Source organism: Oryzias latipes, chromosome 5 (genome assembly GCF_002234675.1).
Source record: "Oryzias latipes chromosome 5, ASM223467v1".
NCBI lineage: Eukaryota > Metazoa > Chordata > Actinopteri > Beloniformes > Adrianichthyidae > Oryzias > Oryzias latipes.
The window spans coordinates 21,856,048-21,880,234 of record NC_019863.2 but is presented as its reverse complement, the minus strand read 5'-3'; the positions used below and the strand labels follow the sequence as shown (position 1 = coordinate 21,880,234).

The window sequence follows — 24,187 nt, the reverse complement described above, 5'->3', positions numbered from 1 at the left end:
AAGTGTGTTCCCTTACTGTCAGTTGTTCTTTGTCCACCTCTACAGATAAAGTCCCACTCCCATCATCTGTTGATCTGTTTTCATATTGTTCCCAGTGGTCTCTTTGTTATGATTATGCCATCTTTAAGAACATTCAAATGTATTAAGATCAACTTAATTAACTAAGAGATCCTAAAAACCTGAATAAAAAAGAACTGAAAGCCTAAAACTGTTACCCAATGCAAAAGTTTTTTTCTCTCCCAACTTTTTAGATTCTCCTCCTCTTCACTTTCAATCTTGAATTTACAGTTTCGATTCAGACACAGGGGTGGGGCTGTGAGATGATTGGCTACCGGGACATTATTGACATCAGGTGACAGAGGTCATGGTGATGTCGTTTCCTCTCCAAAAATAGCGTCAGTTGTTCGTGTTGCCTGTGTAATTTCATTTTTTCATTTGGTAGCAGTTTTAGATTTATACATTTTTTTTTAAATTGAAGTTTTTATTGATTGAAAAAAAAAACCTACACATTTTCAATTGGTTGTCAAATTTTCTCTATTTCTTTTGCATTTGCAATGTCTGCTTTTCTAATTTAGTTGATATTTTCATTCAGTTGAAGCCAATTTGACTCCCTAGACCTGCTGCTGTGTTTGGATCACTGTTCTGCTCATTAAATTCTGATAGAGAACAGCATCTATGCCCCTTTCATTCAGCTTCAAAGCAGACCCTAATCATCACGCTCCCACCACCATGTTTGACTGTTGCTCGGACGATTTTCTTTGAAAGAAAGGAAGACTGTCTAACAGGAAAGTCCATTAAAATGAAGCAGCCGTGTACTGTGAGCTGAAGGAAGGTTTGAAGACTTAGAATTGTTGATTAGGATTTTAACTTCCTGCTCTTTTTAACATTTTTAGAAAAAAACAGATACATTTTGACACACTAAATAACAATTTCAAGAGAAGATGCACATTTTGGAATAATCAAATGCATTAAAATGAATGAAAAACTTAAGTTTAGTGTAGGATTTTTGTTTTTGGTCTCTCACTGTTGCGTTGACCCGTTTTGATCTGACATTCTGCAGGTGGAGTCGCCGTGGACGATCAGGAAACTCAGTGGAACTCTGAGCTGGCTGGAAGTGAGTTCAACCCATTGATTTAAGTCTACTTTAGAGGTTTTCTGTCAGGATTATAGAATCATAAAGTAATAACTGATATTTCGGCTTTTAGTTGGTGATTAAATCTTAATATTTTGAAGAGTACAAGCCAGTATCATTTTGAAGTGTATTGCAAAGTGGTAACAATTCACAAAGTTGTTTTTTACCCATCAATAGGAAATATAGAGTAAAAATAAAAAAAATAGGATAATAACAAAAACATTGAGTATTACTTTACGATTAGATGCTCATGACTTATATTTCACAGTAAATGCTAACAAAGAGGCCTCAAAAAGCCTCACTTGAAGCTAATTTTCTACGACACCTAAAAGAAAATACACTTGATATCGTAGATCGAGGTGGGCCAACATTTTAACTCATGGGCCACAAAGGGTTCTGAATTTGACAGAAGGGGTAGACCAGGAGCAGATACGTGGATTGTGGAATTACGCTGTGGACTGTGTTTTTCAGGAGCTTGTCCTGAGCCTCTAGTTCCAGTGAAAGAAAAATCTGTGACAATTCCATGCCTCTGGCTTTGTGGGAACAGTTTGGGGTTGATCCCTTCCTGTTCCAGCGGTGTGTTCACACGCTTTCCCCACCACACATGAGCTGTGGTTGGTTTGGTGTCTGCGTCAGTGCTTAGCCAGTTCAGCTCCGGAGCCTCCAAAGGACCTTGTGTGTTAAACAAGTCAGCGTAACGGTGTTTTGTAACGGAACACGCCATTACGCAACTGGACACCAAGGGTGATTAGTCATCAAGAGAGTCAACCAAATCCGGTTGGAATCCTAGTGGGGTCGCTGTCTGACAGCTGCTGCACCTGGTGTTAAGCACAGCTTGGTTCTGAACAAACCCCACATTCAGGTCTGTCTGTAGGTTCAAAGAGTCCAAATGTAGCCCATTTGATGATCAGAGTCTTAAATCGGCGGTCACTCTCATAAAATCCCATAAACCTGTGGAAAGCCTCCCAAGAAACAATGAAGCTGGTATTACTGCAAAGGGTGAATGTCAAACTGGACGTCACCTGCGTTAACATGTCTGGAACAGAAGAGTGAATGTGTTTAGTAATGCACAGCGTGTGATGAGTTGCTTGGGTTAACCCGTTTACTGTGATGGCGGATTTTCAAGAAAACACGGCGGTTTGAACGCACCTTAACGAATATGAAAGGGGGAAATTTATTGTTTTTTTTGTTTTAAATAAAAACCCAAAGGGCTTTCTCTGAGATGAACATCAACTGTATATGAGAACTGGACTGAGTGACCCCTCCCCCTTTGCATTCCAAACAGGAAGTACTTGCTAGTTCAAAGAAGCCAAAATCCCAAACAGCTATTACTCAGTCATTCTATTTGTCAGAATTACCATTCTTGCTCCGCTACCTTTTTTCACCTGTTTTTGCTCATCTTATTATTATTATGTTTTAGTTCCAGTTGTTCAAGTTATAAACTGACCCATAAAAGTATGTTGTCTAACGTCAAATATTCGACACATTTGATTGATCTCCCAAGCCCGCTTTCAAGTGATTGTGGACCTCCAAGAAGCTCACTTCTGATTGGCAAGAGTGGTCGCCATAGAAACATTAACTCCAAACGACTCAGACCTATCACTGCTTTCGGGCATTAGGCGTGATTGAGGTCATCCAGTCGGACGTAGCGTGGCGCAGATCGCGGTGTGTGCTGGTTACATTTTTGCTCTGTCACACGTCAATCATCATAAAAATATCGCAAGAAAGGGGCGGGAACCAGGCGCCTACCCAGTCGAGCGCAGTTTGAAATTTAGTACTGCGCTGACTGCGAGCCTCCTTGATGACTACAAAACAATGCATCGTGGGAAACGATGTCCTGACAGTTGTTGTACTTAAAAGTATTGCTGAAGAGAAACAGCTGGCGCTCAATGAAGGAAGTCAGTGTGTTTCGTAACCCTTTCTGCAAATAATGAATCACTGATGAAATCAACATCACTCAAAATACTTTATCATTAGAAAATTATTTTACTTGAAACTTTAACTCTTTAATTGTTTTCCTACATACATTTGCATTTATGCAAAAAAAGGAACTCATTAGTACAGACAGCACACATCATCTGTGGTTCTGTGTTTTATTGTTACCTTTAAAAGTTAGCTTCAATTTCAATTGTATTTATTTCTCAGGGACAATGCACATTAAAAGCAGCACTACAATAAGCCAGAATTAGCCCAGTGGCTACTATTCATCTGTTTGCCCCTGGACAGATGTTAACCGTTTTTTTTAGGAGTTTTTCTTTACGGCGGGGGCCCTAAGGGCTGCCAGTATAGCTTAGTCAGTTTGTTAGTTCATTTCAGTATTTTCTTATTGAACTCTATGTTCATGATCCTTTTGAGTTCATGTTTCACTTTTTCAATTACCGGTACGAAGCCCATCGAGACGACTTGAATTGAATTGAATTTGTTTGACCTGAAAAGCCAAAAAGAGGCAAATAAAATCAACAATTGAAAATATCAATAAAAAGGATAAACAAGAAAAATGTAATTAGAAGACAATACAAATAAAATAATGTTGATTACAAACTTCATACATTGCAAAACATTCAAATGAATATAAAATGCATAACAGCACAGATCACACTAAAGGGGAGAGGCATATTAAAATTCAATCAAATGTTAAGGAAAACCCCAACTTCCTGTTTTCATTCAGTCTCGCCGCAGCACAGCGTTCGCCTTCATCCATGTCATGAAAAAAAAAAGGCGACTGAATTGACTTTGTTTTGTTGGAGTTGGACATAAGACATTTTCTGTGGGGGGCCTCACACCCAGTTCTCATAGACGGACAGTGAATATAGAACCTAATTGTGGAAAAAATGGACCTCTAGGTGTAACGGCGATAAACTGGGGATGAGGTGAAGCCACATGTGCCTCAGTCCCCCACCCTCCCGCGCCCCCAACACAACTCTATAAATCAAGAAAACCCCTTTGGCTGAAAGATTTGACGAATCAATGCTGGGGGCGTTGGGTTAACAGTGTTAACGTGAAAACTGTACCAGAGCGCCCTCTTTGATCCGCCTGGAAACTTTCCCTGGACAATTTTTTGTGCTCAGATGGAAAGGTGGAGGTTTTCCTGCCGCGGTGACACTGAAGTGAAGGGGGGGGGCTTACCTGGACTGCCCTTTCACCCACCCTCCCTCTCCCTCTCCCTCTTCCTCTTCCTCTTCCTCTACCTTTTGTGCTCATCACACTGTCAGAGTAGCTGTCAACTCCTATCAGCATCATTCCTCCCCTTCATAATCTCCACATTAGATCTCATCTCCATTTGAGTGGCAGTCTGTCAGTTTGTTTACCCCCCCCCCCCCCCCCCCCCCTGCACATCTTCTTCTCCTGGTGCTCCGTCTCTTCTGAATGTTAAACCTCCCCCTTCTTGTGTGCCTCCTGACTGCCTCCTCATCCTCTTCCCTCTCTGTCAGCAGCTCTGTAGTTACACTAATGCAAAACAACCCATGGGGGGGGGGGGGGGGGGCGCTATCACCCCAGCGACACGCATCTCTAACAAGAACAGAAGGAGAAATAAAAAGCGTGAGCTCTTGTCCATTAAAGGTGCCAGAGTGTGACAGCAGCTCTCAGACCCGAGCGGTTAACATTTCAGAGCTGTTTAAAGCTCGCCGGCCCTTTTATTTTTTAATGCCGCCTCGATAAACAGGGGGCTGAGAGGAGTAATTAAAGCACCAGCACCTGAAGACTAATGAGAGCCAGTAATCGCCGGCAGGAGAGCACAAATAAAACTCGAATATGTGCCAAAATGGAGCAAATCTTTCAAGAATTCTACCGCTTTCTGTCCCATTTTCTGCATTCAGGCTACACATCTTCATTCTGTTATTTTGAAGAACCATTCTTCAGAGAGGTGCAGCATTGAAGTCGCCTGCTGGACTTTTTGACCTTCATATGAAACAAAAAATGTTAAGTTACCTTTAGAAAAAGCACATTTGACTTTCTACAAGGCTCTAAAGCTGTAGTTATTTATGTGTAACAACCGGACAAGATTCTTATTACACTAAAAGAGGCAAACATTCAATCATTCATTTTCTATTCCGTTCATTATGTCACGGGGTTGCTGGAGCCTATCCCGGCCACTTGCGGGCGAAGGCAGGGGACACCTTGGACATGTCTGCAGTCTGTCACAGGGTCACAATCACACTCCCATCCACCCCACACCCCATTAGAGTGACCAATTAACGTTAATGTTTTTGGACGGTGGGAGGATGCCTGAATCCCCGGAGAAAACCCACGCATGCGCGGCGAGAACATGCAAACCCCCATTGATGTTCTGTTCCAGGTCCCCCGGCCGGGTTTTGAACCGTGAGGCAAGAGTGCTAACCACTGCACCACCGTGCAGCCGAAAAAGAGGCAAACATGACGGAAAACACAGTTCACTAGAAAACTTCCCATCAATCTTTCTGATCAATCCCTTCCCTCTGTGCCCCTCTAGGCCTTCTGGGTAGTGTAGTCCCATATTTAATGACTGTTTTGCTTGATGTGCCCTATAATCTGGCTCACCTAATGGTCCAAAAATATGTTTATAAAGAACAAATCTATCTACATCTAATATTAAACTCAACAAAAAATCAAATTGCTGACAATTTTTTAGTCTTCTGATCTTAAAATATTCTTAAAAATGTTTTGTCAATCAACAGCTGTTTACACACTGAAAGGCTCATTATTTCCTGTCTTAACCAGGAACCTTTAAAATGACAGTAGGCGTTCACTTTCTTATTCAGCACGCCTCAAGGGTCATTTGAAATCTCTTCAATAAATAAATGTAATGAATCAACAGGTTTGCATAAACTTGAATTGGATCCATTGAATAGGTTGTGCAGACAGAAAGGTCATGTGACCCCCCCGGGTTTTCAACAGTACTTTTCTACTTCAGTTTTTTAAATTGGACGTGAAAATCTCCCTGGAAAAGCCGTTTTAGAGTCTGCCACCCATCAGAATTCTTTGGATCCGCATCTGAATGTGGTGCTTTGTCTCCTGCAGACCTACAGCTCCCTGCAGGACGTCTTGGTGTCGTTCGGACGGCGGGTTTCGTGCTTCCCCCTCTACAGACACTTTGCCTTGGTCACCTCAGCGATTCGCGATGCAGCCAAGATTTTTCAGTCAGGTGAGTTCCTCCATGTTGTAGGGAGTTCATTTTTGGATATTCAAATCTGTACTGTTCGGTGTGAATGTTCACATGTAGATTGACAACCCAAACACCCGCAGTACCCCTACGGGTGCATATGACTGAGTCGTAAGGTGAATGGGGGGTTGGGCTCGACTGCAGAGAATGCCTTAAGGCGGCAGCAAAGCTGTCACTCTCCAGGGGGTGAGAGGTCAGTAATGGAGAGCAGTGCTCCTCTTTGATTTTCCAGAGTAATCATTAAGTCAAGAGCAAATGACAGCAGCGGGAAGACTCCAAAACGCCACTGCACAGCGCCATTCGTAATGGGGAGACAGCAGTTTTTGCGGGCCGCTTAGGATGAAGTTAAAATTAAAAGTCTACCCGATGATTTTTGACATCGGCCAGTGGCCGCCCGAGTACAGTTGGAAGTCGTGCAGTGGCAGGCGGGGGACAAGAGGGCAGCAGCTGATAAGGGACTGATGGGAGGGTCTCAAAGGTCCCCAAAACCGTCTGATTTCAGACTGTCGTCCTCCGTCCCCCACCCCCCTACCCCCGTGCTGCCGTCCTACCGCCACCGTTCGATTGTGCGGCCACTCGACGATTGCCGTTGGCATGGCAATGACCAGACGTCAATCCGGCGATCCCGCCACCTTGGGTCCAAATGGGGAGACAGCATTGATGCTGCACAAAACTCCTCACGGTGTTGACAGCGCCACAGTTTCTCTGAGACCTGTGACTTGACGAATTGCAATTGATGCTTAGAAAAATACAAAGGCAACCGAATATTGTGATTGCTGCAATACTCATGGAAGAATAGGAACATTCGCAAGAAGAGCGAAGAAGAAGTTGTTGATCGGACAGTATATAGACAGTTTCTACTCTGGGCTACCGGACGGCTCGTGTCTGGCAGCGTTTGATATGAACGGCCGCTGTCCAGAGACATTAAGACATCATCCAATCAAAGCCGCTGCTGGCCGGTGATCTGCTCGACACCGCTCTGCAGCTGCCTGATTTTTTTTTTTTTTTTTTTTTGTTGCCTGATTTTGAAATGACGCCATCCCCCCTCACTGCCGCAGTCTTCATTCATGACCACGCCAACGATTTTTCAGATGAAATCGTTGTATTGTATTTGCATTAGCCACAAAACGGTTTCCCCCTTAAGTAGGAAGATGAACTGATCAAAAAAGGAAGAGTAGGAACAGCTCCCCACAGTCCTGACTCCTTAATTGCCTTTTTTATTCATTCATTCATCTTTTTCTGTGCTAATTCCGTCATTACAGCTGATTAAGTCACAGCTTTCCTTTAATGAACCGCAGCAGCAGTATTTTCGCCTGTACGTCACTCGTCTTTCTGTGCTTTCCTTCAATTGTTTGCTTTTTCTCTAATGAGGAGAATGAGCGTGCACGCTCCGTTCTCACAGCACTTCATTAAAAAACGCTGTCTGGCGTTGGCTGAACAGGCCCATTAGCGGCGGAGCGCGGGTGGAAGCCGTGAAGGCAGAACGTTATCCGGCTGTAAATATTTGAAGAAGCCCTCTGGCTGTGAGGAGGAGACAGAGCGAGCGCCTCCTGCAAGACAGACTGTGGCCAAAAATGGAAGAGACAATGTGGACAAACCCAGACCCGGTGTTCGGCTGCTCCGTTTGGCCTCACCAATAATTCTGGATAATTACCATTGTAACAAGTATTTAACACTTTCACACAACATGACTTGGTAAATGTTGGCATTTTTTGGGGTCAGATGGTACCACACCCATCTCTGGAGGAGATTTTTACTTTTTCTAGTTACAAAAAATGTTGGGGGGTGGTATTTTCCCCCAGCCCTCGTGTGTGTGTGTGCAGAAATACGTATCCATGAGGCATCTTCCAGCGCTCAGGAAAGGAGGTTCTCTGGTTTCTTTGTTGCAGTGCAGTTGCTCCCTTACCCCTATGCCCATGTACATTCCCCAAATCATGATGTTCCCACCACCATGTTTGGTGGGGAGACTGCTGATGGCATGATCTTAGGTTGGAAAGAACTGGAATTCATGTCTCCTTTGACCACAACACTTTCTTTGGGATCTTCTGTAAACTATTGCAGGAGGCCTAAATGGGTCCTGCAGATGCCGTAGGACTTCAAGTCCCACTCTGGTCACCTTTTGACCCTTTTAAGAAGTATTTTCAGTGATCTTTGGATTATGATCATGCCATTTTTAGCCAAAATCGAACAAGCTGTGTCGTTTTCTAGGACATAGTTTCTCCATAGCTGCAGGAGTTCATTAGAAATTTGCCTCTGAGTTGTGGGCGGGAATAGGCTTCCCCTGACTTCCCATCATCCCTGTCTTTACATACTCTCCTGCTAGCTTACAGCCCCTACACCCCCAATCTAACATTACCGGTGCAAAATTTGTATAACGAGGAGAACTCAAACTGAATTTTAAGCTTCATTTTCATAATAAATGTGCTCCATCATCATCACAAAAACATTTGAAAAACACCAAACCTGCACATTTAGGTGCACTTGAGTCTGTTGATTGATCTCTGCAAATGTGTCTCGGTTCTTCAGTCAATTGAAAGCGAGAAACGGTTTTGAAACGTTTTTTCAGAGTGGAAGTCAAATCCAAACACTTAGATGTATTTTTGGAAACCAGAGAAAGTCTGATGTCTATTTCTGTGTCGGCTGATTCCGACTCAGTTTTTGAGGATTCTGGGGATTACGTGGATTTAATCCACAGTTTAAAAAAAAGGGGGGGGGGGGGGAGGGGGTATACCGCCTATTATCAGTAATTAGCCAGCGTTAACATCTTTGTAGTCGGTCAGAGTTAATAGAGAACATGTTGAAGATGAAAGCTTTGTTCCTGACCGTCCTTATTGGAGCCAAAGTTCCTAATTAAATGTTCTCTTTTGTAGACACAAAGAAGCTGTTTGGCTTTTTTGAGGCATGAATAATTCAAGATTCAGTCTTGGGAGGAATGTCTGAGAAAGTTAGCATCCTTGGAAGCAAGAATTCAGGGTCTGCAGCTCCAGAAAAAGCAGTGGAAATGCATTTTCTTCTGTATTTTCTGAACTCTTTGTGCCTCTGCTGTGCAGGTTTTACCTGCTTCACACCCACCTCCTCTGCTCCACAGTTCTGCTGCAGGTTTCCAAGGATTTCTGTTGGATCTCTGTGCAATAGTCATCCCGCCCATCACGTACAGGGAAGCAACCTTTCCTCCAGTTTTTCCCACATGGAGGAGACTGTGGTGGGGGTGGGGGGTGGGGGTCTTAGATGCCGCCCTTCTGCCTTGAGCAGCCCAAGCCCTGACTTCTCTGGGCAGAGTTCCCTGCATACGATTCCCAGCGCTAAATGAAAACCAAATGTTTGTTTAAGGCTTTCCTGACTGTGAGTGGTGAGTTTATGTGGAATGGTCTGGAATGTCTTGGGACAATGCAGGCCGAGCCTGGAGAGGATGAAAGGAGCAGCCTCTCCAGCCCTGAGCGGGTCGTTGCTCCGCGCTGGAGAAGCTGCTGCAGTTATGGTTACTAAAGCCAGCCGTGAGAAGAACACAAGCAGAGTCTGCGCGTTTGTGGATGTCTGTCGCAGTTTTTTTTTTTTAACCCGGAGCTTAAGCTTCAGTGTTTACATTCTTTCGACAGCAGTAACTCCTCAACGTTTACGCAATTCCAGCGCATTCTGAAGTGAAAATAAAGCAGCCATGCGCTGATATGCAAGTGGTGAAGTGTTGACACAATCGAGGCGATGCACCATATCGGTGAAGTATTGCATAACAGCACATATGAAACGCCGCTTTTCTCCGCGTCAGAATCAGCTGATTCACGTCAATGTTTGAATATTTACGGTATGTCCAACAGCGTTTGTTATTTAGATGTCGCCGACTGCATCTCCGGCGTTTAAGGGGAGCTTAAGGACCCATCCTTGGAAACTTGTGTTTTTAGTTCTTTAAACATGTTCTTGTGGGATTCTTCTGATGATGGAGGACATACATAAAGAAAATTAAGCTTAAAATTGCATTTCTGAGTATTTCCTTTTTTATATTTTTTGTAAAAAAAAAAAAAAAAGGTTGTATGAAACAGACCTCAGGCTCCATTCTGATGCATCCACTTTTAGACAAATAGATCCACCCGTAGGAGTGGATTGGGAGTGGGAGTTCGTTTACCCAGTCCATATGTGTTTTGTGGATTTGGAGAAGGCGTTCGACCGCGTCCCCCGTTGTATCCTGTGGAGGGTGCTCTGGGAGTATGGGGTCCTGGGAGCCTTACTGAGGGCTGTCCGGTCTCTGTTTAACCGGAGTAGGAGTTTGGTTCGCAAAGCTGGCAGAAAATCAGACCTGTTCCCGGTCCACGTTGGACTCCGGCAGGGCTGCCCTTTATCACCGGTTCTGTTCATAATTTTTATGGACAGAATTTCTAGGCGCAGCCAGGGGCCAGAGGGGATCTGGTTTGGGGACCACAGGATTTCCTCTCTGCTTTTTGCAGATGATGTTGTCCTGTTGGCTTCATCGAGCCAGGACCTCCAGCGTGCATTGGGGCGGTTTTCAGCCGAGTGTGAAGCGGCTGGGATGAGGGTCAGTGCCGATAAATCTGAGGCCATGGTTCTTGACCGGAGAAAGGTAGTCTGCCATCTCTCGGTGGGTGTAGTGTCCCTGCCCCAGGTGGAGGAGTTTAAATATCTGGGGGTCTTGTTCACGAGTGAGGGAAGACCGAAGGGTGATATCGACAGGCGGATCGGAGCAGCGTCCGTAGTTATGCGGTCGCTGTATCGGTCCGTTGTGGTGAAGAGAGATGAGCCGAAAAGCAAAGCTCTCAATTTACCGGTCGATCTTCGTTCCAATACTCACCTGTGGTCATGAGCTATGGGTCATGACAGATAGAACGAGGTCCCGAATACAAGCGACTGAAATGAGCTTCATCCGTAGGGTGGCGGGGCGCTCCCTTAGAGATAGGGTGAGAAGCTCGGTCACCCGCGGAGAGCTCGGAGTAAAACCGCTTCTCCTCCACATCGAAAGGAGCCAGTTGAGGTGGCTCGGGCATCTAGTCCGGATGCCTCCTGGACGCCTCCCTGGAGAGGTGTTCCGGGCATGTCCCACTGGGCGGAGGCCCCGGGGAAGACCCAGGACACGCTGGAGAGACTACGTCTCTCGGCTGGCCTGGGAACGCCTTGGGGTCCCCCCAGAGGAGCTGGAGGAAGGGCGAGGGAAGTCTGGGCATCTCTGCTCAGTCTGCTACCCCCGCGACCCGGTTCCTGATAAGCGGAGGAAGCTGGATGGATGGAGATCCACCCGTGAGCGTCTTTAATTTCCGCGCTGAGCTGGAATCCGGCTCAAAATACGGCTGAATAGCTCCAGTTCTGCTCGCCACTTTTGTAGCATCTGTAATGTTGGGTGTGGAGGTGTGAGGGGCTGTAAGCTAGCAGGAGAGCGTGTCAACATGTAGCGCAATTCAGAGGCAAATTACTGACAAACTACTACAGCCCCGCAGAAACTATGTCCTAGAAACCTAAAAATGACATAATCATAACTGAAACATTTCTTTTCCATGTAAAGCAGCATTTTTTCAGTTGACTTTGTTGTTGTTTTTCTTTTCGTATGTTTTAGATGCCTCATAGGCTTTTCAACTAACACAAACGGCAGTAGAAGATAACATCTTTTGTCAGGTTTTTCTTTTTTATTTATGCCTTTTCTTAGTTTCAGGTGTAAATGATTACAAAGGAGCAGTAAAGCAGCCATCGAGCTGCCTGTTCTGGCATCCAGTCTGCCTAAGAGAAAAATAGAAAGACAAAAAAGGCTTTGCATCCAGGAACTGCTCTTAAGCTGTGCAGATCAAACTGCTGGGCAGCGCTCTGGGATTTCTCTTCTATCCCCCACCTTTTCCTTTCATGTGTGGAACATCCTAAATCATGAGCTGAAGTAACCCCGCTTTTCCCCCGCTTTGCCCCCCGTGTCCAGGGAAGGCCTGCGTCCTCAAATGCATGCTGGAAATCCACAAAGTCTTCCGCCAGAACGAGCCGGCCTACATCCTGAACGACCTGTACATCACAGACTACTGCGTCTGGATCCAAGGGGTCAAGTGAGTTCCACCCACGCACGAACAACGGCACACCCCACAGGCCTTCACTGAAGGAGGGCGGTGCCGCTCAGCCCCCACCAGTGAAGGCGAGGGTTGAAGTCCCACTCCGATCCTCTTTTGAGCAAACCCTCATTGCAGAGCAGGGAGCTTGTGGCCCGTCCATATTCTACGCCACACATCTGATCTTTTTCAAACTGCATTTTTTTCCACTGCTCCTGATTTACAGTGATTCGCATAAAGACATACTCAGAAATGCAGTTGGAACGTTTAATTTTCTTCATAAATCAGAAAAGATGCCACAAGAACAAGTTAAAAACCCCAAAAACACCATTTTCATTTCAATCTCAGATGACTCCGCCCACCGATGCTCCCACAGGAGCTGTCCCCATCCTCTGTAACAAACGCAGAGCAATCTGCTTTTTGTTCCCACATGACATCGCTCCAAACTCCTCCTCCATTTTCTCCCCGCTCACGGTTAAAAAACTGCTTACAGGTTTTGAACGTGCGCCCGCGAGCCCATTTCCCTGTAATGAGCTCTGTTCTGCTCCCGACCGGGGTTCAGCCAAGTGGCGTGCTCGCCTGAAAGGGAGCCTGATGTTGTAGGCTCAGCGCCCAGATGCAGACACGATAAAAGATCTGCAGGGATTTGGTGTGAGGGACCTCCTCCTCCTCCTCCCTCAACACTTTTCAGCAAAGCTCTGAAATTTCATTCCGGAAAGAAAAGTTTGAGATGCTGCCTTGGGAAAAATCCCCACCAGGGTTTGGTGAGATCTACTGGTCTTTCATGCGGGGAAAAAAACCCACCCCAGTTTTTCTCTATATGTATAATTATATTTATTGCTTTCAATTTTGTTTTATGTCCTTTTTGTGGAGAAAATGTCACTTTTGTAGCAATGTGTTGTCCTGGACATGCATGTGGAGACGCTCGAAACAGGAAGTTCCCGCAGATTCAAGCTGAGTTGATCAGTTTGACCAAATAAACAACAATGTAGGTTTAAAATGGCCTTTCTGGCGTTTCTGACTGTGAACAGTGATGTTGGTTGAAGGAGTTTTCATTTGGAGGTTCTGAGATCTGGTGCAGCCTTTAAAAATCAGCTTGGACCTCAGTTCCTCCAAAAGAGGTTTATTAGCTGACTTAAGGCTGAAGAGGAAACTCAAAAGGTGAAATTTTAAATCTAAAAACCTTTTTTCAAAATAAAAGCCCGTCTTTTTTTCTTCCATTTTTGGCGCTGTAGAGAATAATTGTGAAAGAGTAAATGAGAGAAACGCTCTGAGGGGGTTGGCTTTCAGTTTGACTGTCATGTGCGGCTGGCGGCGGCGGTGGCGGCGGCGGCGGCCTCCTTTCTGACGTTTGATGACAGATCATAAAAGCATCGCTTCCCTCTACATGAAATATTCCCACGTTTCAGACTCTTCAAAGGGAGTCGTCTCCCAGAGTGAGGCGGAGAGATGAGATGTAATCGACCCCCCCCCCCCACGCTAACATCTCCTGTCGTCTGCCGGCGAGCCGGGAGAGATCATCTGGCTTTGATGGACACGACGATTAATGGATGTTTGTTCGCTTAAAGGAAGGGGGGGTTGGGGGCTGATTTAGCGGTCCCGCATGGTTTTTGCTTTGAAAACTTCACTTAAATTTACAACCTGGCAAGTCACGGGGCAGACCCCCCCCCCCTGCACTCAGAACTTGGTCCGCTTCCATCCAGAGCGGGACCCCCACCTCGCCGGACGATGCGAAAAGCCGTCGCCACTTTGCATCAAACTCTCTCTTCCCGAAGATCCTAAAGTTTTCTGATCACCGTGTTTTTGCCGTATCGTTTCCAGCAGCCAAAAAAAAGCATTAAAAAAAGAAAAATCAAATATTAGTCCTTTTTTTGGAAGAATTACATCTTGAAATTCAAATTATATGAATAGAATAGAGAACAATAATGAACTGAATGTACTCACCAAAGTAACACATTGGTGCTTATTTAGCTTAATGACACAGGAGGAATTTCATATTCGGATGACTTATTAACAGTTATTATGATAACCATATCCAACATAACATAATAATAATAACAATATTAATAATGATAACATAGGCCAACTAGTCAACAAAATTCTTTTTATCACTTCAAATTACTAAAGCCCCTAAATTCTTTGTCCTCTGTTTTGCTTTGGAACTATTCTGTGCGACGGAGTTTTAGGGCCACTAAAAACAGGAAAAAAGTAAATTTACGAGAGAAAAAACTGGTAAAGTTAAAAGATCAAAGTCAAAGTGAGCATAGAGAGCAGCAGCAGCAGAGCAGACAGACTAAACTGAGTTGAACAGGTAAGCTGAATGTTTATTGAAAAACCTTCTAAATGTTTGGAAGCTCATTTGTTTGACTTATGGTTTATTAATGTTTTATTCATTAATGGGGGGCCTGCAGGATCTCTGCAGCCCGTTGATGAAGCCATCGGTGTCCCTGCAGCTGTCCAATCCTCTCAATCCTTACTTCCTCCATGAAACCAAGATCTCTTAAGTCTGTGACGCTTCCGTTGAGGAGGCGCACTTTAGCCTTTCCAACGTTCTAATGCTAATATAACAGACTATTTTCATTCATCTTTGTTGTTTTATGTTGAAACGGGACGTATGTAACAGTTTCCCTTCTGCATCAGTGTCCTGTCCATGACGTAATGAGACAAATGGACTTCTGCGTATGTGTAGGAATAAGGCAAACTAAAGTAGATCCTCTTTAGCCAGTTTTGTCTCTGAGCTCCTTATTTTACATATGAAACTCCGCTTTACCGACACAGAACCCCGGAAAGCCGGCTACACTAACAATAATTTGATTTTAAGTCGCCAAAAGAATCAGAATATCTTTGTTTTTGAAACCTACCCGGAAATAAAACTTGACAAAACGCTCCGCATCTTTCAACTTAGCTCTGATAAACGGACAACTTTGGGGTTTTTTCCTCGTTAATTTATGACTTTTTTCTGATACATTTACAAGATTTTTAGTCATAATTTTACTACTTTATTCTTGTAATTCAACAGTTATAACTTTTTTCTCTCGTAAATTCATGACTGTAAACTGGTCCTAAAACTTCTTCGTAATTCTGCCAAGTCGGCGTAAGACGGAGCGCCGTTTCGTCGTCTGCGTTGCTGCCAGTAGCATCAACCGCCTGCGGCTCGTCCAGAATGCAGCGGCAGGACTGTGAACCGGAACCTCCAGACGGGCGCTCATCGCTCCTTTGTCACTCCGGTCCTCACTGGCTCCCTGTCCGGTTTAAACGTTTATTCTTTGTTTTAGAAGGATCTTTAGAATCTTCAAAGATCTTCTGTAACAGAGAATTCTTGACGAGATGCTCATTTAAGAAATGAACGCAGAGGCGTGAACCGTTCAACACCAAGCAAAGGACGGGAGCTTCAGCTACCGCATGTCAGAATCCTCTTTTTACCCCCTAAAAGACTCTATAGCGCGGAACTATCCCGTGCCCTGGATTCCAACACAATTATTGTTTTTTTAATGCCAAAAATGATGTCACGCAGGACCATTAATGCACAGAGATTTCTGGGAAATGTTTTCTTTGTCGGCCCTGTGTGCGCAAAAGTGGCTATCAAGAGAGCTGGCGGCTGCATTGTGCGTTTCCTTAAACACGCAGCCGGCAGGCTGGTGCCGTGTTTGAACAATCAAAGCAGCTTTTGCTCTTCGGCCCTTTCAGCTTTTCCTGAAGCGCTGGCATTGATTGAAGCGGGAAAGACCGTCTGGGTGGAGTGACTGAGCGACTGATCCATCTGGTGTGGACAGCAGAAGAGCGGCCAACGCGGCTCAACGCCATCGGCTGTGAGTGACAGGACCGGCGTGAGGGAAAGAATAAACAGGGTCGCTTCGGGTCAGTCTGATGGATGGAGGGGGTAAAAGCATCTGGAGCTTTAACCACTGGGCAGAGAGATCAAGCGCGGGGGGGGGTCAGGCATGTTAGCCAAGCTCAGCTGTCAAAAGAGCGCCGGCGCTCCCCCCCCCCCCCCGCCTTCATTTCACCTCCACGGGTTTCTGAGGAAACCCCTCCCGTCATTTCAATGTGAGATCACGCGTGTTGATGAGGACATGCTTGAGAAAAAGAAACAAAATCCTAATGTCACTAAAAGAAAAGAAAAAAAGACTGAATCAGCGTGGAGTTTTTGTTGTGAATGTGAACTAGAAACAACAGAAAACCTTATAAATGTATGAAAAAAAAAATCAGGTTTACAGAAAAGACAGGATTGGAGGAGGGGGGAGTTCCTAAAATCTCCAACCCAAATCAAAGCTCAGTGGGAATTCTCCTAAAGAGGGTCTAAAAGGATTCTGTCTGGTTGAAATCAAAGCCCAAGAAGTGAGTGTTTGTAGGACTGGAGTGGTTCAAAGTCGCCACCGTTGCGTTTGGTGACTCGGCGCCGGGCCTGAGCCCCCAGCGCCTCCCGCTTTGATAAATGCCTCTGCGTTTGTCTTATCTGCTCTGAGCCTGCTTCACACCGCCGCAGTGAGCGATTGCATCTCCCACTGTCAGCTTTAAGACCCCCCTCCACCTCCCCGCCCGCCGCCTGTGAATGAAGTCGGCCCGATTCATCCGTCAGAGTTTCATCTGACGGCGTTTCAAGAGCGACACATGCCCGATGAAAGAGAGACTGGAATTCATCTCCACTTCACATAAACAAACGCCGCACAAAGACTTTGGCAGACGGAGGCGTCTTTGTCTCGCCTGAACTTTTCCCTCCTTGAAGGAGCCCCCCACCACCACCACACCCCCCTCCCTCCTCAGTCTAATGAAGGCCAGCCACAACAGCGATGTAGTAATGACTGGATTGTGTACAACATGATCCCTCCCCCCTCCCGGACAAAGCCCCTTTATTCACCGCAGGCAGAAGCTTCTCCCGCCGTAGAGCGAGGAGGGGAGGAGAGAACAAGTGCTCCTCTCCAACACTAACTCAATAATGACTTCCCAGGGGGGAGGTGCTGTCGGGGGTGGGGGGGTTGGGGGCGTTTGAAGTGGCTGCGCTGCTCATCCATCCTACAGGAAGCTCTCATGTGGCTTTGATGGAGCCCGGGATCTGACCTGCTCCTTAAGGCTGAGAACTCCTCATCATCCTCTTCATCCGTGACTAGAAGGCCTTGATATCCTCTGCTAGGAAAGAGGCGCTTTTGGATCCCACGTGTGTGTGCAAACTGAAGAGTCTGCCTCTTCTGGCGCTCGTTCAGATGATAGATAGTCACAGTTTTTCTAGGCTAAAACCTAAAACCGCCCATTTCCCCGTAAAGTTTATGAAATTTGCACCTAGACGCCCCCACTATGGTGTCAACTTGGTGCTATGATGAAAATATTTTGAAGGGGCACCCGGGGAGGGGAGGGGGGGGGGGGCAGGTATACAGTTTCGCCACTTGTGATTCCAGGCCCAACAACAAACGAACTGCTGCTTCCTAATGAATAGTTTTGGTTCCAAAAATGAAGATGCGTTATTGGATTTTTGGAAAAGGGAAAAAGAAGTGAATTTGTTCCCATCCTCTCCCTCATCTGGACTCTGGGTGTTTGACAGATGGAAAAGTCTATTTGAGGTTGTGGAAAATGGACAAAAATAGGAAAGGAGACATCAGCGTCCAGTTAAGAAAGAAGAAAAACACTCCAAGGATAAAGGAATGCAGGCGGTGTCCACAATTAACACTCACTAGGCGCCAAATTCGACCAAATTTCCTGTTGGATGAGTGAAATTTGGAGCAACATTTGGCTAATGAAGGTTTGCACTTCATTCATAGTACTGTTAATGACCTTATTGGTGGATATTATCTAAACTCTTCTGCCGTTAAATGGTGCAGATCCACTGTACACAATCTTTTTTTGTTCAGTTTTATGTGACACTTAAGCACAAAAATACAGAAGAACATGTTCCTCAGTTTCCATTAAAGTTCATTCATGAAGCCAACGGAAATGACCGGAATTCAGAGTTCGTGTCAGGGTTGTATTCAGCCCAAGAAAAAAACAACAACAACAAAAAAGGAAAAATGTGACAAGTTTTACCAGAATCAGTCAGCCTTGAAAAGAAAACACAAACTGATGAAATCAGAAATCAGAAAGCCTTTATTGTCATTGTTACACAAGAAACTTGTGACAACGAAATTTCCGGTGCTCTCCAGCTGCTTAAACAATAAAAATAGGTAATCTTCTAAAGAACGATAAAATTGTGTTTAACTGAAAATATACATATGTACAAGCTATATAACTTTTCTTTATTGCACTATATTGCACATGGGAATTGATAATATTGCACGTTGGCTTCAAATATTGCACGAGTTACAGATTTTTGTGGGATTCACATTTGTTTAGGAGGTTGACTGCTCTGGGAAAAAAACTGTTCTTGAGTCTATTTGTGCGAGCCTTGTGGGATCTGTACCGTCGGCCTGACGGTAGCAGTTGGAACAGGTGGTGGTTGGGATGATTTGCCTGGCTCTGCTCGTGTAGCGAGAGCTAGCAATGTCCTCTAGGCTGGGCAGGGGGGAGCCGGTGATTTTCTGGGCCGTGTTGATCACCCTCTGCAGCGCCTTCGTGTCTGCGGCTGAGCATCCTGCATACCAGGCTGTGATGCAGTACGTGAGGATGCTCTCGATGGTGGCTCTGTAGAAATTCTTCTCCAGGTTGTTCCTCCTGAGTATTCTCAGAAAGTGGACACGCTGCTGGGCCTTCCCTACTGCCGCAGTGGTGTTTGCAGTCCAGGAGAGGTCCTCTGTGATCAGCACACCTAGGTAGCGGATAGAGTGAACCCTGTCCACGCTGACCCCATTTATATAAATTGGGGGCGGGTACACTCTCCCCTTTCTGAAGTCCAGGATTATTTCTTTGGTTTTGGTGATGTTCAGGTGGAGGTTGTTTCCTGAACACCACTTTTCCAGTCTGCTGACTTCATCCCTGTAGAAAGTCTCATCTTCCCCTGAGATGAGCCCGACCACAGCGGTGTCATCAGCAAATTTGATGATGGTATTGCAGGGGTGGGTCGGCGTGCAGTCCGATGTGTAGAGCGTGAAGAAGAGTGGAGTGCGTGTTAAGTGTGAACTAAATTCAACTATACTGATTATTATTATTGAGCGGGGATCCAGCTTTTTGCCCAGGGCATCAAACTGGCCAGGACCGCCTCTGCCTGTCTTTAACGATCACTCTAAATCAGTGTCTTTTCTTTTAAACTCTGCAGCAACAACAGATGAAGACAATGGTGAGGAAGGCTTTTCTCCAAATGCTCACTTTCCAAATTGTAAAATTATTTTAGGCAAAACGCTTCTGACCAAATGAAAGCCCGAGACGCTTTTCTTCTCTCCAAAGTTTAGACCCGGATGCAGAGGAAGCATTAAACCCTGGGTTCGTCCTCCTTAGACGCCGTTTAGGGTGAAGGGAGCTCATTAGCACAGTAGCGAAGGCCGTTGAAGTGCAGGTTAATGGGGCCAAAGAGACGCCGAGGGTGGGGGAGGAGCCTTCTTCGCACACTTTGACCCGGAATGACCTCTCCTGAGTGGCAGCGACCCGTCGAGGTCAGCTTGAAATCACAGCGGAAAAGTGAAAGGGAGTGTGGTACTAATGTAAGGCTGGGAGGGGTCTCTAACCCCCCCGCCATGGACCAGTACCGGTCCGTTGGACATTTGGTACCAGGCCGCAGAGAACTAAGAAACACTCACACGGGCCGGGCCGGGAAAATACATTAACCTCCTTTATAGCCTGATGTTGCTCACACACAAACACACCAACTAACTGATCATTCTCTGCTTTCAGTTTTGAATTGACTAAGGAAACAGGACAATCTGATGTCTTTTACCCAAAATGTGTCAGATGATTTCTGATTGACATGTCGATAACGTAAGGGTTATTGGCTGACGAAGTGTGCATTATTACTTTTTAACGCACGCCGTGGAAGCCTGAACCGATGTGCGTTAAAAAGTGATAACGCACACTTCGAAGGCCATTAACCCGCTTATACCATGGTGACTTACAGAAGCAATGAATATTGACCAGTTTTTAGTCTTTAAGTCTAGTTATTTTTCCGATTTGGATCGCTTTTCTCACAAAAAGCGGACTATTTGTTAAATAAATATAAATAGTCCGCCGTCGCGCCGCACCACTGCTGCAGTCAAGATTCGTCTGATCTTTCCGATGGGTTGAATAAAGCATCAGTTCAGAGAGAAAGTTCACCTCTTATCAGTTGTTTTTGTCCAAATGATGAAGCAAAAGGTTGTTTTAAAGAAGCCGGCGCAGTGATACAAAATATTTAAGCTAGGTGACCGGAACTTCTTTTTTCACTGTGCAGTTATCACTGTGGTTTATCACTTTTTAATGTACACCCAGCAGCCAATCAGAATCGAGTATTCACCAGGACCATAGTATCCCAATCCCCAAAGAGGGGACGCGTCCTGGTATGAATCCAGAGTTTTCCTGTTTTCCGTCTGAATGTGCAAACAAAAGCGCAGGAAGTGGACGACGGCTATTTGGATGAAAGCCAAGGCATCACTGCATATCCAGGCCAACCGATGCTTCCTGTTCAATCATCAGTTCATTAGCGTTTTACGACCTTCAGCGCCGCCGCCTTTACCAAGAACGCACCAGCAATTTTAGGAAGAACCAGAAAGTGAATTTCAATATACCTGCCTTCAGACGTCTTTCAGAAAAAACGCGAAAGTGGATTTTTTTGGATGAATGTTGTCCAGACGGGATTTATCCGACTAATTTGCCAATTTCGGGGTTGTTGCAGTGATCCAATTGTTTTATGGGGATGTAAACAGGCTCATTAATGAGCAGTAATGACTTTACCTGCTGTTTCACATTATTCTTTCCTCACATGGTTACTGCTGCTCCTGTTTTTTCCCCCCGAAAAAGTTGGTCGTTCGTGTCCCACTTTTGATTAACTTCTACATGAAAAGTTTTGTCCTTTTCTTGTTTCTGCTGAATTGCTTCCGTCACGCTTCTGCTCGCCGCCCAGGAACAGCTGGTTTCACTACCCCGCCCGCAGCGTTACCAGGAAATACGTGTGATTTTCCTGAGTGGAGGGAGGGGGGGGGGGTCACCCTCTGCCTAATCCCTCGCAGCCTCTTATCACCTTTCACGAGGAGAGTGTTGGATGGGGGAGGAGAGGATCCCCAGCTGCCCACATCATTAAATACCCATAGTTCCTCAGTTACGGAGCGCCGCTTTCCCTTGACAAATCACGGCCCACTTAGCATTCATGTAAAAAAAAAAATTGTGTTTTCAACAAGCTCTCGTGACATTTTTCAGATGACGGAGGACATGTGTAAGTTTGAAATTGCATTTCTGAGTATTTCTTTATTCAGATCATTGTGAATCAGGAGCAGATCATTTAAAAAAAGCAGTTTTGTGACATTTCTGCTTCATTCTGATGCATCCACTTTAGACAAACCCATCCATGTACGTCTTTGTTTTTCTCGTCTGAGCTGGAATCTGGATCAAAACTGTACAAATGCTCAGCTCCAATATTGCTCACCATTTTTGTTGTACAGTACTAGTTTTTGGGGAAACTGTTTAGGTTGTGGGTCTAGCTCCGCCAACAGTCCCACCCACAACTCAAAGGCAATACTATAATGAACTACTGCTTCTTTGCAGTAACTATGCTCAAGAAAACAATTTTGACCAAAAATCCTGATTCATGTATCACATATACGTTCACTATATACGTTCCTCATATCCTGCAGCCCTGACGGAGGACCTAAAGAAAAAATGTGTCCAAAATGCTGTTTGACGATGATCGCATTTGTGACGTAGAAAATATTCTGGGCGGGGCCACAAGCTCCCTGCTCTGCTCTGGAACACGAAGGGGAAGGGGGGCGGGGTTGTTCTATGCCAGAACTCTAATGGTCTACTGTCACTCTGGAGAAACCACCACAAGTCTTTTGATTTCGGTTAAAAACTGCATAATCATAATTGAAACTGGGAACACTTTTCCAGTTGATCAAAGGATGATTTATTTTTCCTTGAGCTTCGTCTTTAGTCCTCTCTCTTTCCTCTGCGTCTTTTCTTTTCTTCCAATTCTTCATTTTAGGTCCAAGAAGGTGGGATCATTGGGGACAGCGCTCCAGAAAGCCGTGTTGCAGAAAAAAGACTTGGAGTTGGAGCTGGATGAGCTGGAGAGCGCAGCAGCGATGGTGTTGGAGGAGGAGGAGGAGTCTTCCAGCAGCGCCTCCTCTAGTGAGAGTGATGACTCTGACGATGAAAGCTGCCCTGAAACCACGGAGGGTGGGGAGACGTGTAAGGACAGCCCTCTACAACCGCCCTCCTCCATCTGTCCCATCCATCACAGCTCCACCGACGCAGTCCTCTCAGAGGAGAGGAGGAAGGTGGATGCGCTCCCGTCAGCCCCGGAGGACTGCAGACAGCTGATCCAGGAGCTGCGGCTCTCTCCAGAGCCGAGTGAGGCGTCGGCGGACGGCGGAGCGTCTGCCGGGAATCCACCGGAGCCGAGCCCTCCCAGGAACTTCACCGTGGAGACAACAGAACCTCCTGCAGACGCCTTCATCCAAATCTGATCCTTCTATCAGGACATGGAAGAACTTGTTTCTTTTTCAGGTTTCTTCATCTGGATGTTCTGTTTGTTGACGACAGAAAGTTCCTAGTAAATATTTTCTGACTTCATCTGGCATTAATGAAAGTCCTGGAGCTGCAGATGTCAGCTCTGCGCCGAGCTGACATCTGTCAGCGGCGTTTCCTTAAACACGCAGCCGGCAGGCTGGTGCCGTGTTTGAACAATCAAAGCAGCTTTTGCTCTTCGGCCCTTTCAGCTTTGCCTGAAGTGCTGGCATTGATCGAAGCGGGAAAGACCGTATGGGTGGAGTGACTGAGCGACTGATCCATCTGGTGTGGACAGCAGAAGAGCGGCCGACGCGGCTCAACGCCGTCGGCTGTGAGTGACAGGACCGGCGTGAGGGAAAGAATAAACAGGGTCGCTTCGGGTCAGTCTGATGGATTTAGGCTTCCAGCGCAGCAGCGACGCAGGAGGTGGTTGAGGAGTTTAGGAGTACCTCAGGGTGGCGGCGAGAAAAACCTCCCCTCATCCGTACCTGCTTGCACCACCAGTGGGAGTCCATGATTGGTTAAAGTGCCACCTGGTTGAACTTGATATGTGCGTTTTATACGTAGAGCCTGAAAATGAAGTTAAACCTAAACATTTCCATAGACTTTTATTGGAAGTGGTTGTGTGAACAGAGCGTTAAGCCTTTGCGTTTGCCACCTACAGTTGGAGGAGGCTTGGTGCGAAATGCCGGGGCGGTGCAAATCTGGCCATTTGTACACCATATGGAAACGGTTTGGTTCTTTGCTAGCGCTCTTGCAATTGCAGATATGAGTTTCATTCATGTCAGGAGAGGGGCCTTGGTTTATCGTTTTTGAAAAACAAACGCAGACGTCGGGTTTGTCGCCGTGTCTGAGTTCACCACATAAACCAAATCCAAATGTCACCACCAAAGCCAAGGACATTGTTGGTCAAAGTTCAACCAAGTTTAAAAATGCTCTTAAATGTGTGCGTAGCTACGCATGAACGTGAGAATGCAGAAGCCCTCCATGTGCATTTATATCAACTTTTTTATTGAAATTGCCCACTTGAACAGGTGTTGCAGAGGGCAGTGTGAACGTAGCTGCACATTGAGAAGGCCCTGTTTAAAATCCCAGCCAGGTCTTGCATGGGATTTCTCCCGACACTCCCGATTCCCCCAAAAACACTCTTCCTAGGCTAATTGGTATCTCTTAGGCTACATTTACACTGCAGGCTAAAACGACCCATTTCCGATTTTCTTTTTTGCCCCGATGTGACCTGTATCTGATTTTTTTCATGACAGTCTGAACGACACAGATCCGATCTTTTCAAATGCGACCCAGGCCGCTTGGGTATGTGGTCCTGAATCCGATACG

General features: G+C 45.7%; 1 protein-coding gene across 2 annotated transcripts in view; it reads left to right on the top strand.

Moving 5' to 3' along the window:
- The window catches only part of shq1 (SHQ1, H/ACA ribonucleoprotein assembly factor), a 37,727-nt gene extending 14,812 nt beyond the window's left edge, over positions 1–22,915 (top strand). For both annotated transcript variants that reach the window (XM_023955093.1, XM_023955092.1), the window contains exons 9-12: positions 1,061–1,114; positions 6,131–6,254; positions 12,178–12,298; positions 22,326–22,915. In XM_023955093.1, coding sequence (XP_023810861.1) covers positions 1,061–1,114; positions 6,131–6,254; positions 12,178–12,298; positions 22,326–22,809 — 783 coding nt within the window. In that variant the 3' untranslated portion in view covers positions 22,810–22,915. The remainder of the gene's footprint in view (positions 1–1,060; positions 1,115–6,130; positions 6,255–12,177; positions 12,299–22,325) is intronic.
- Positions 22,916–24,187: the final 1,272 nt, after the last annotated feature.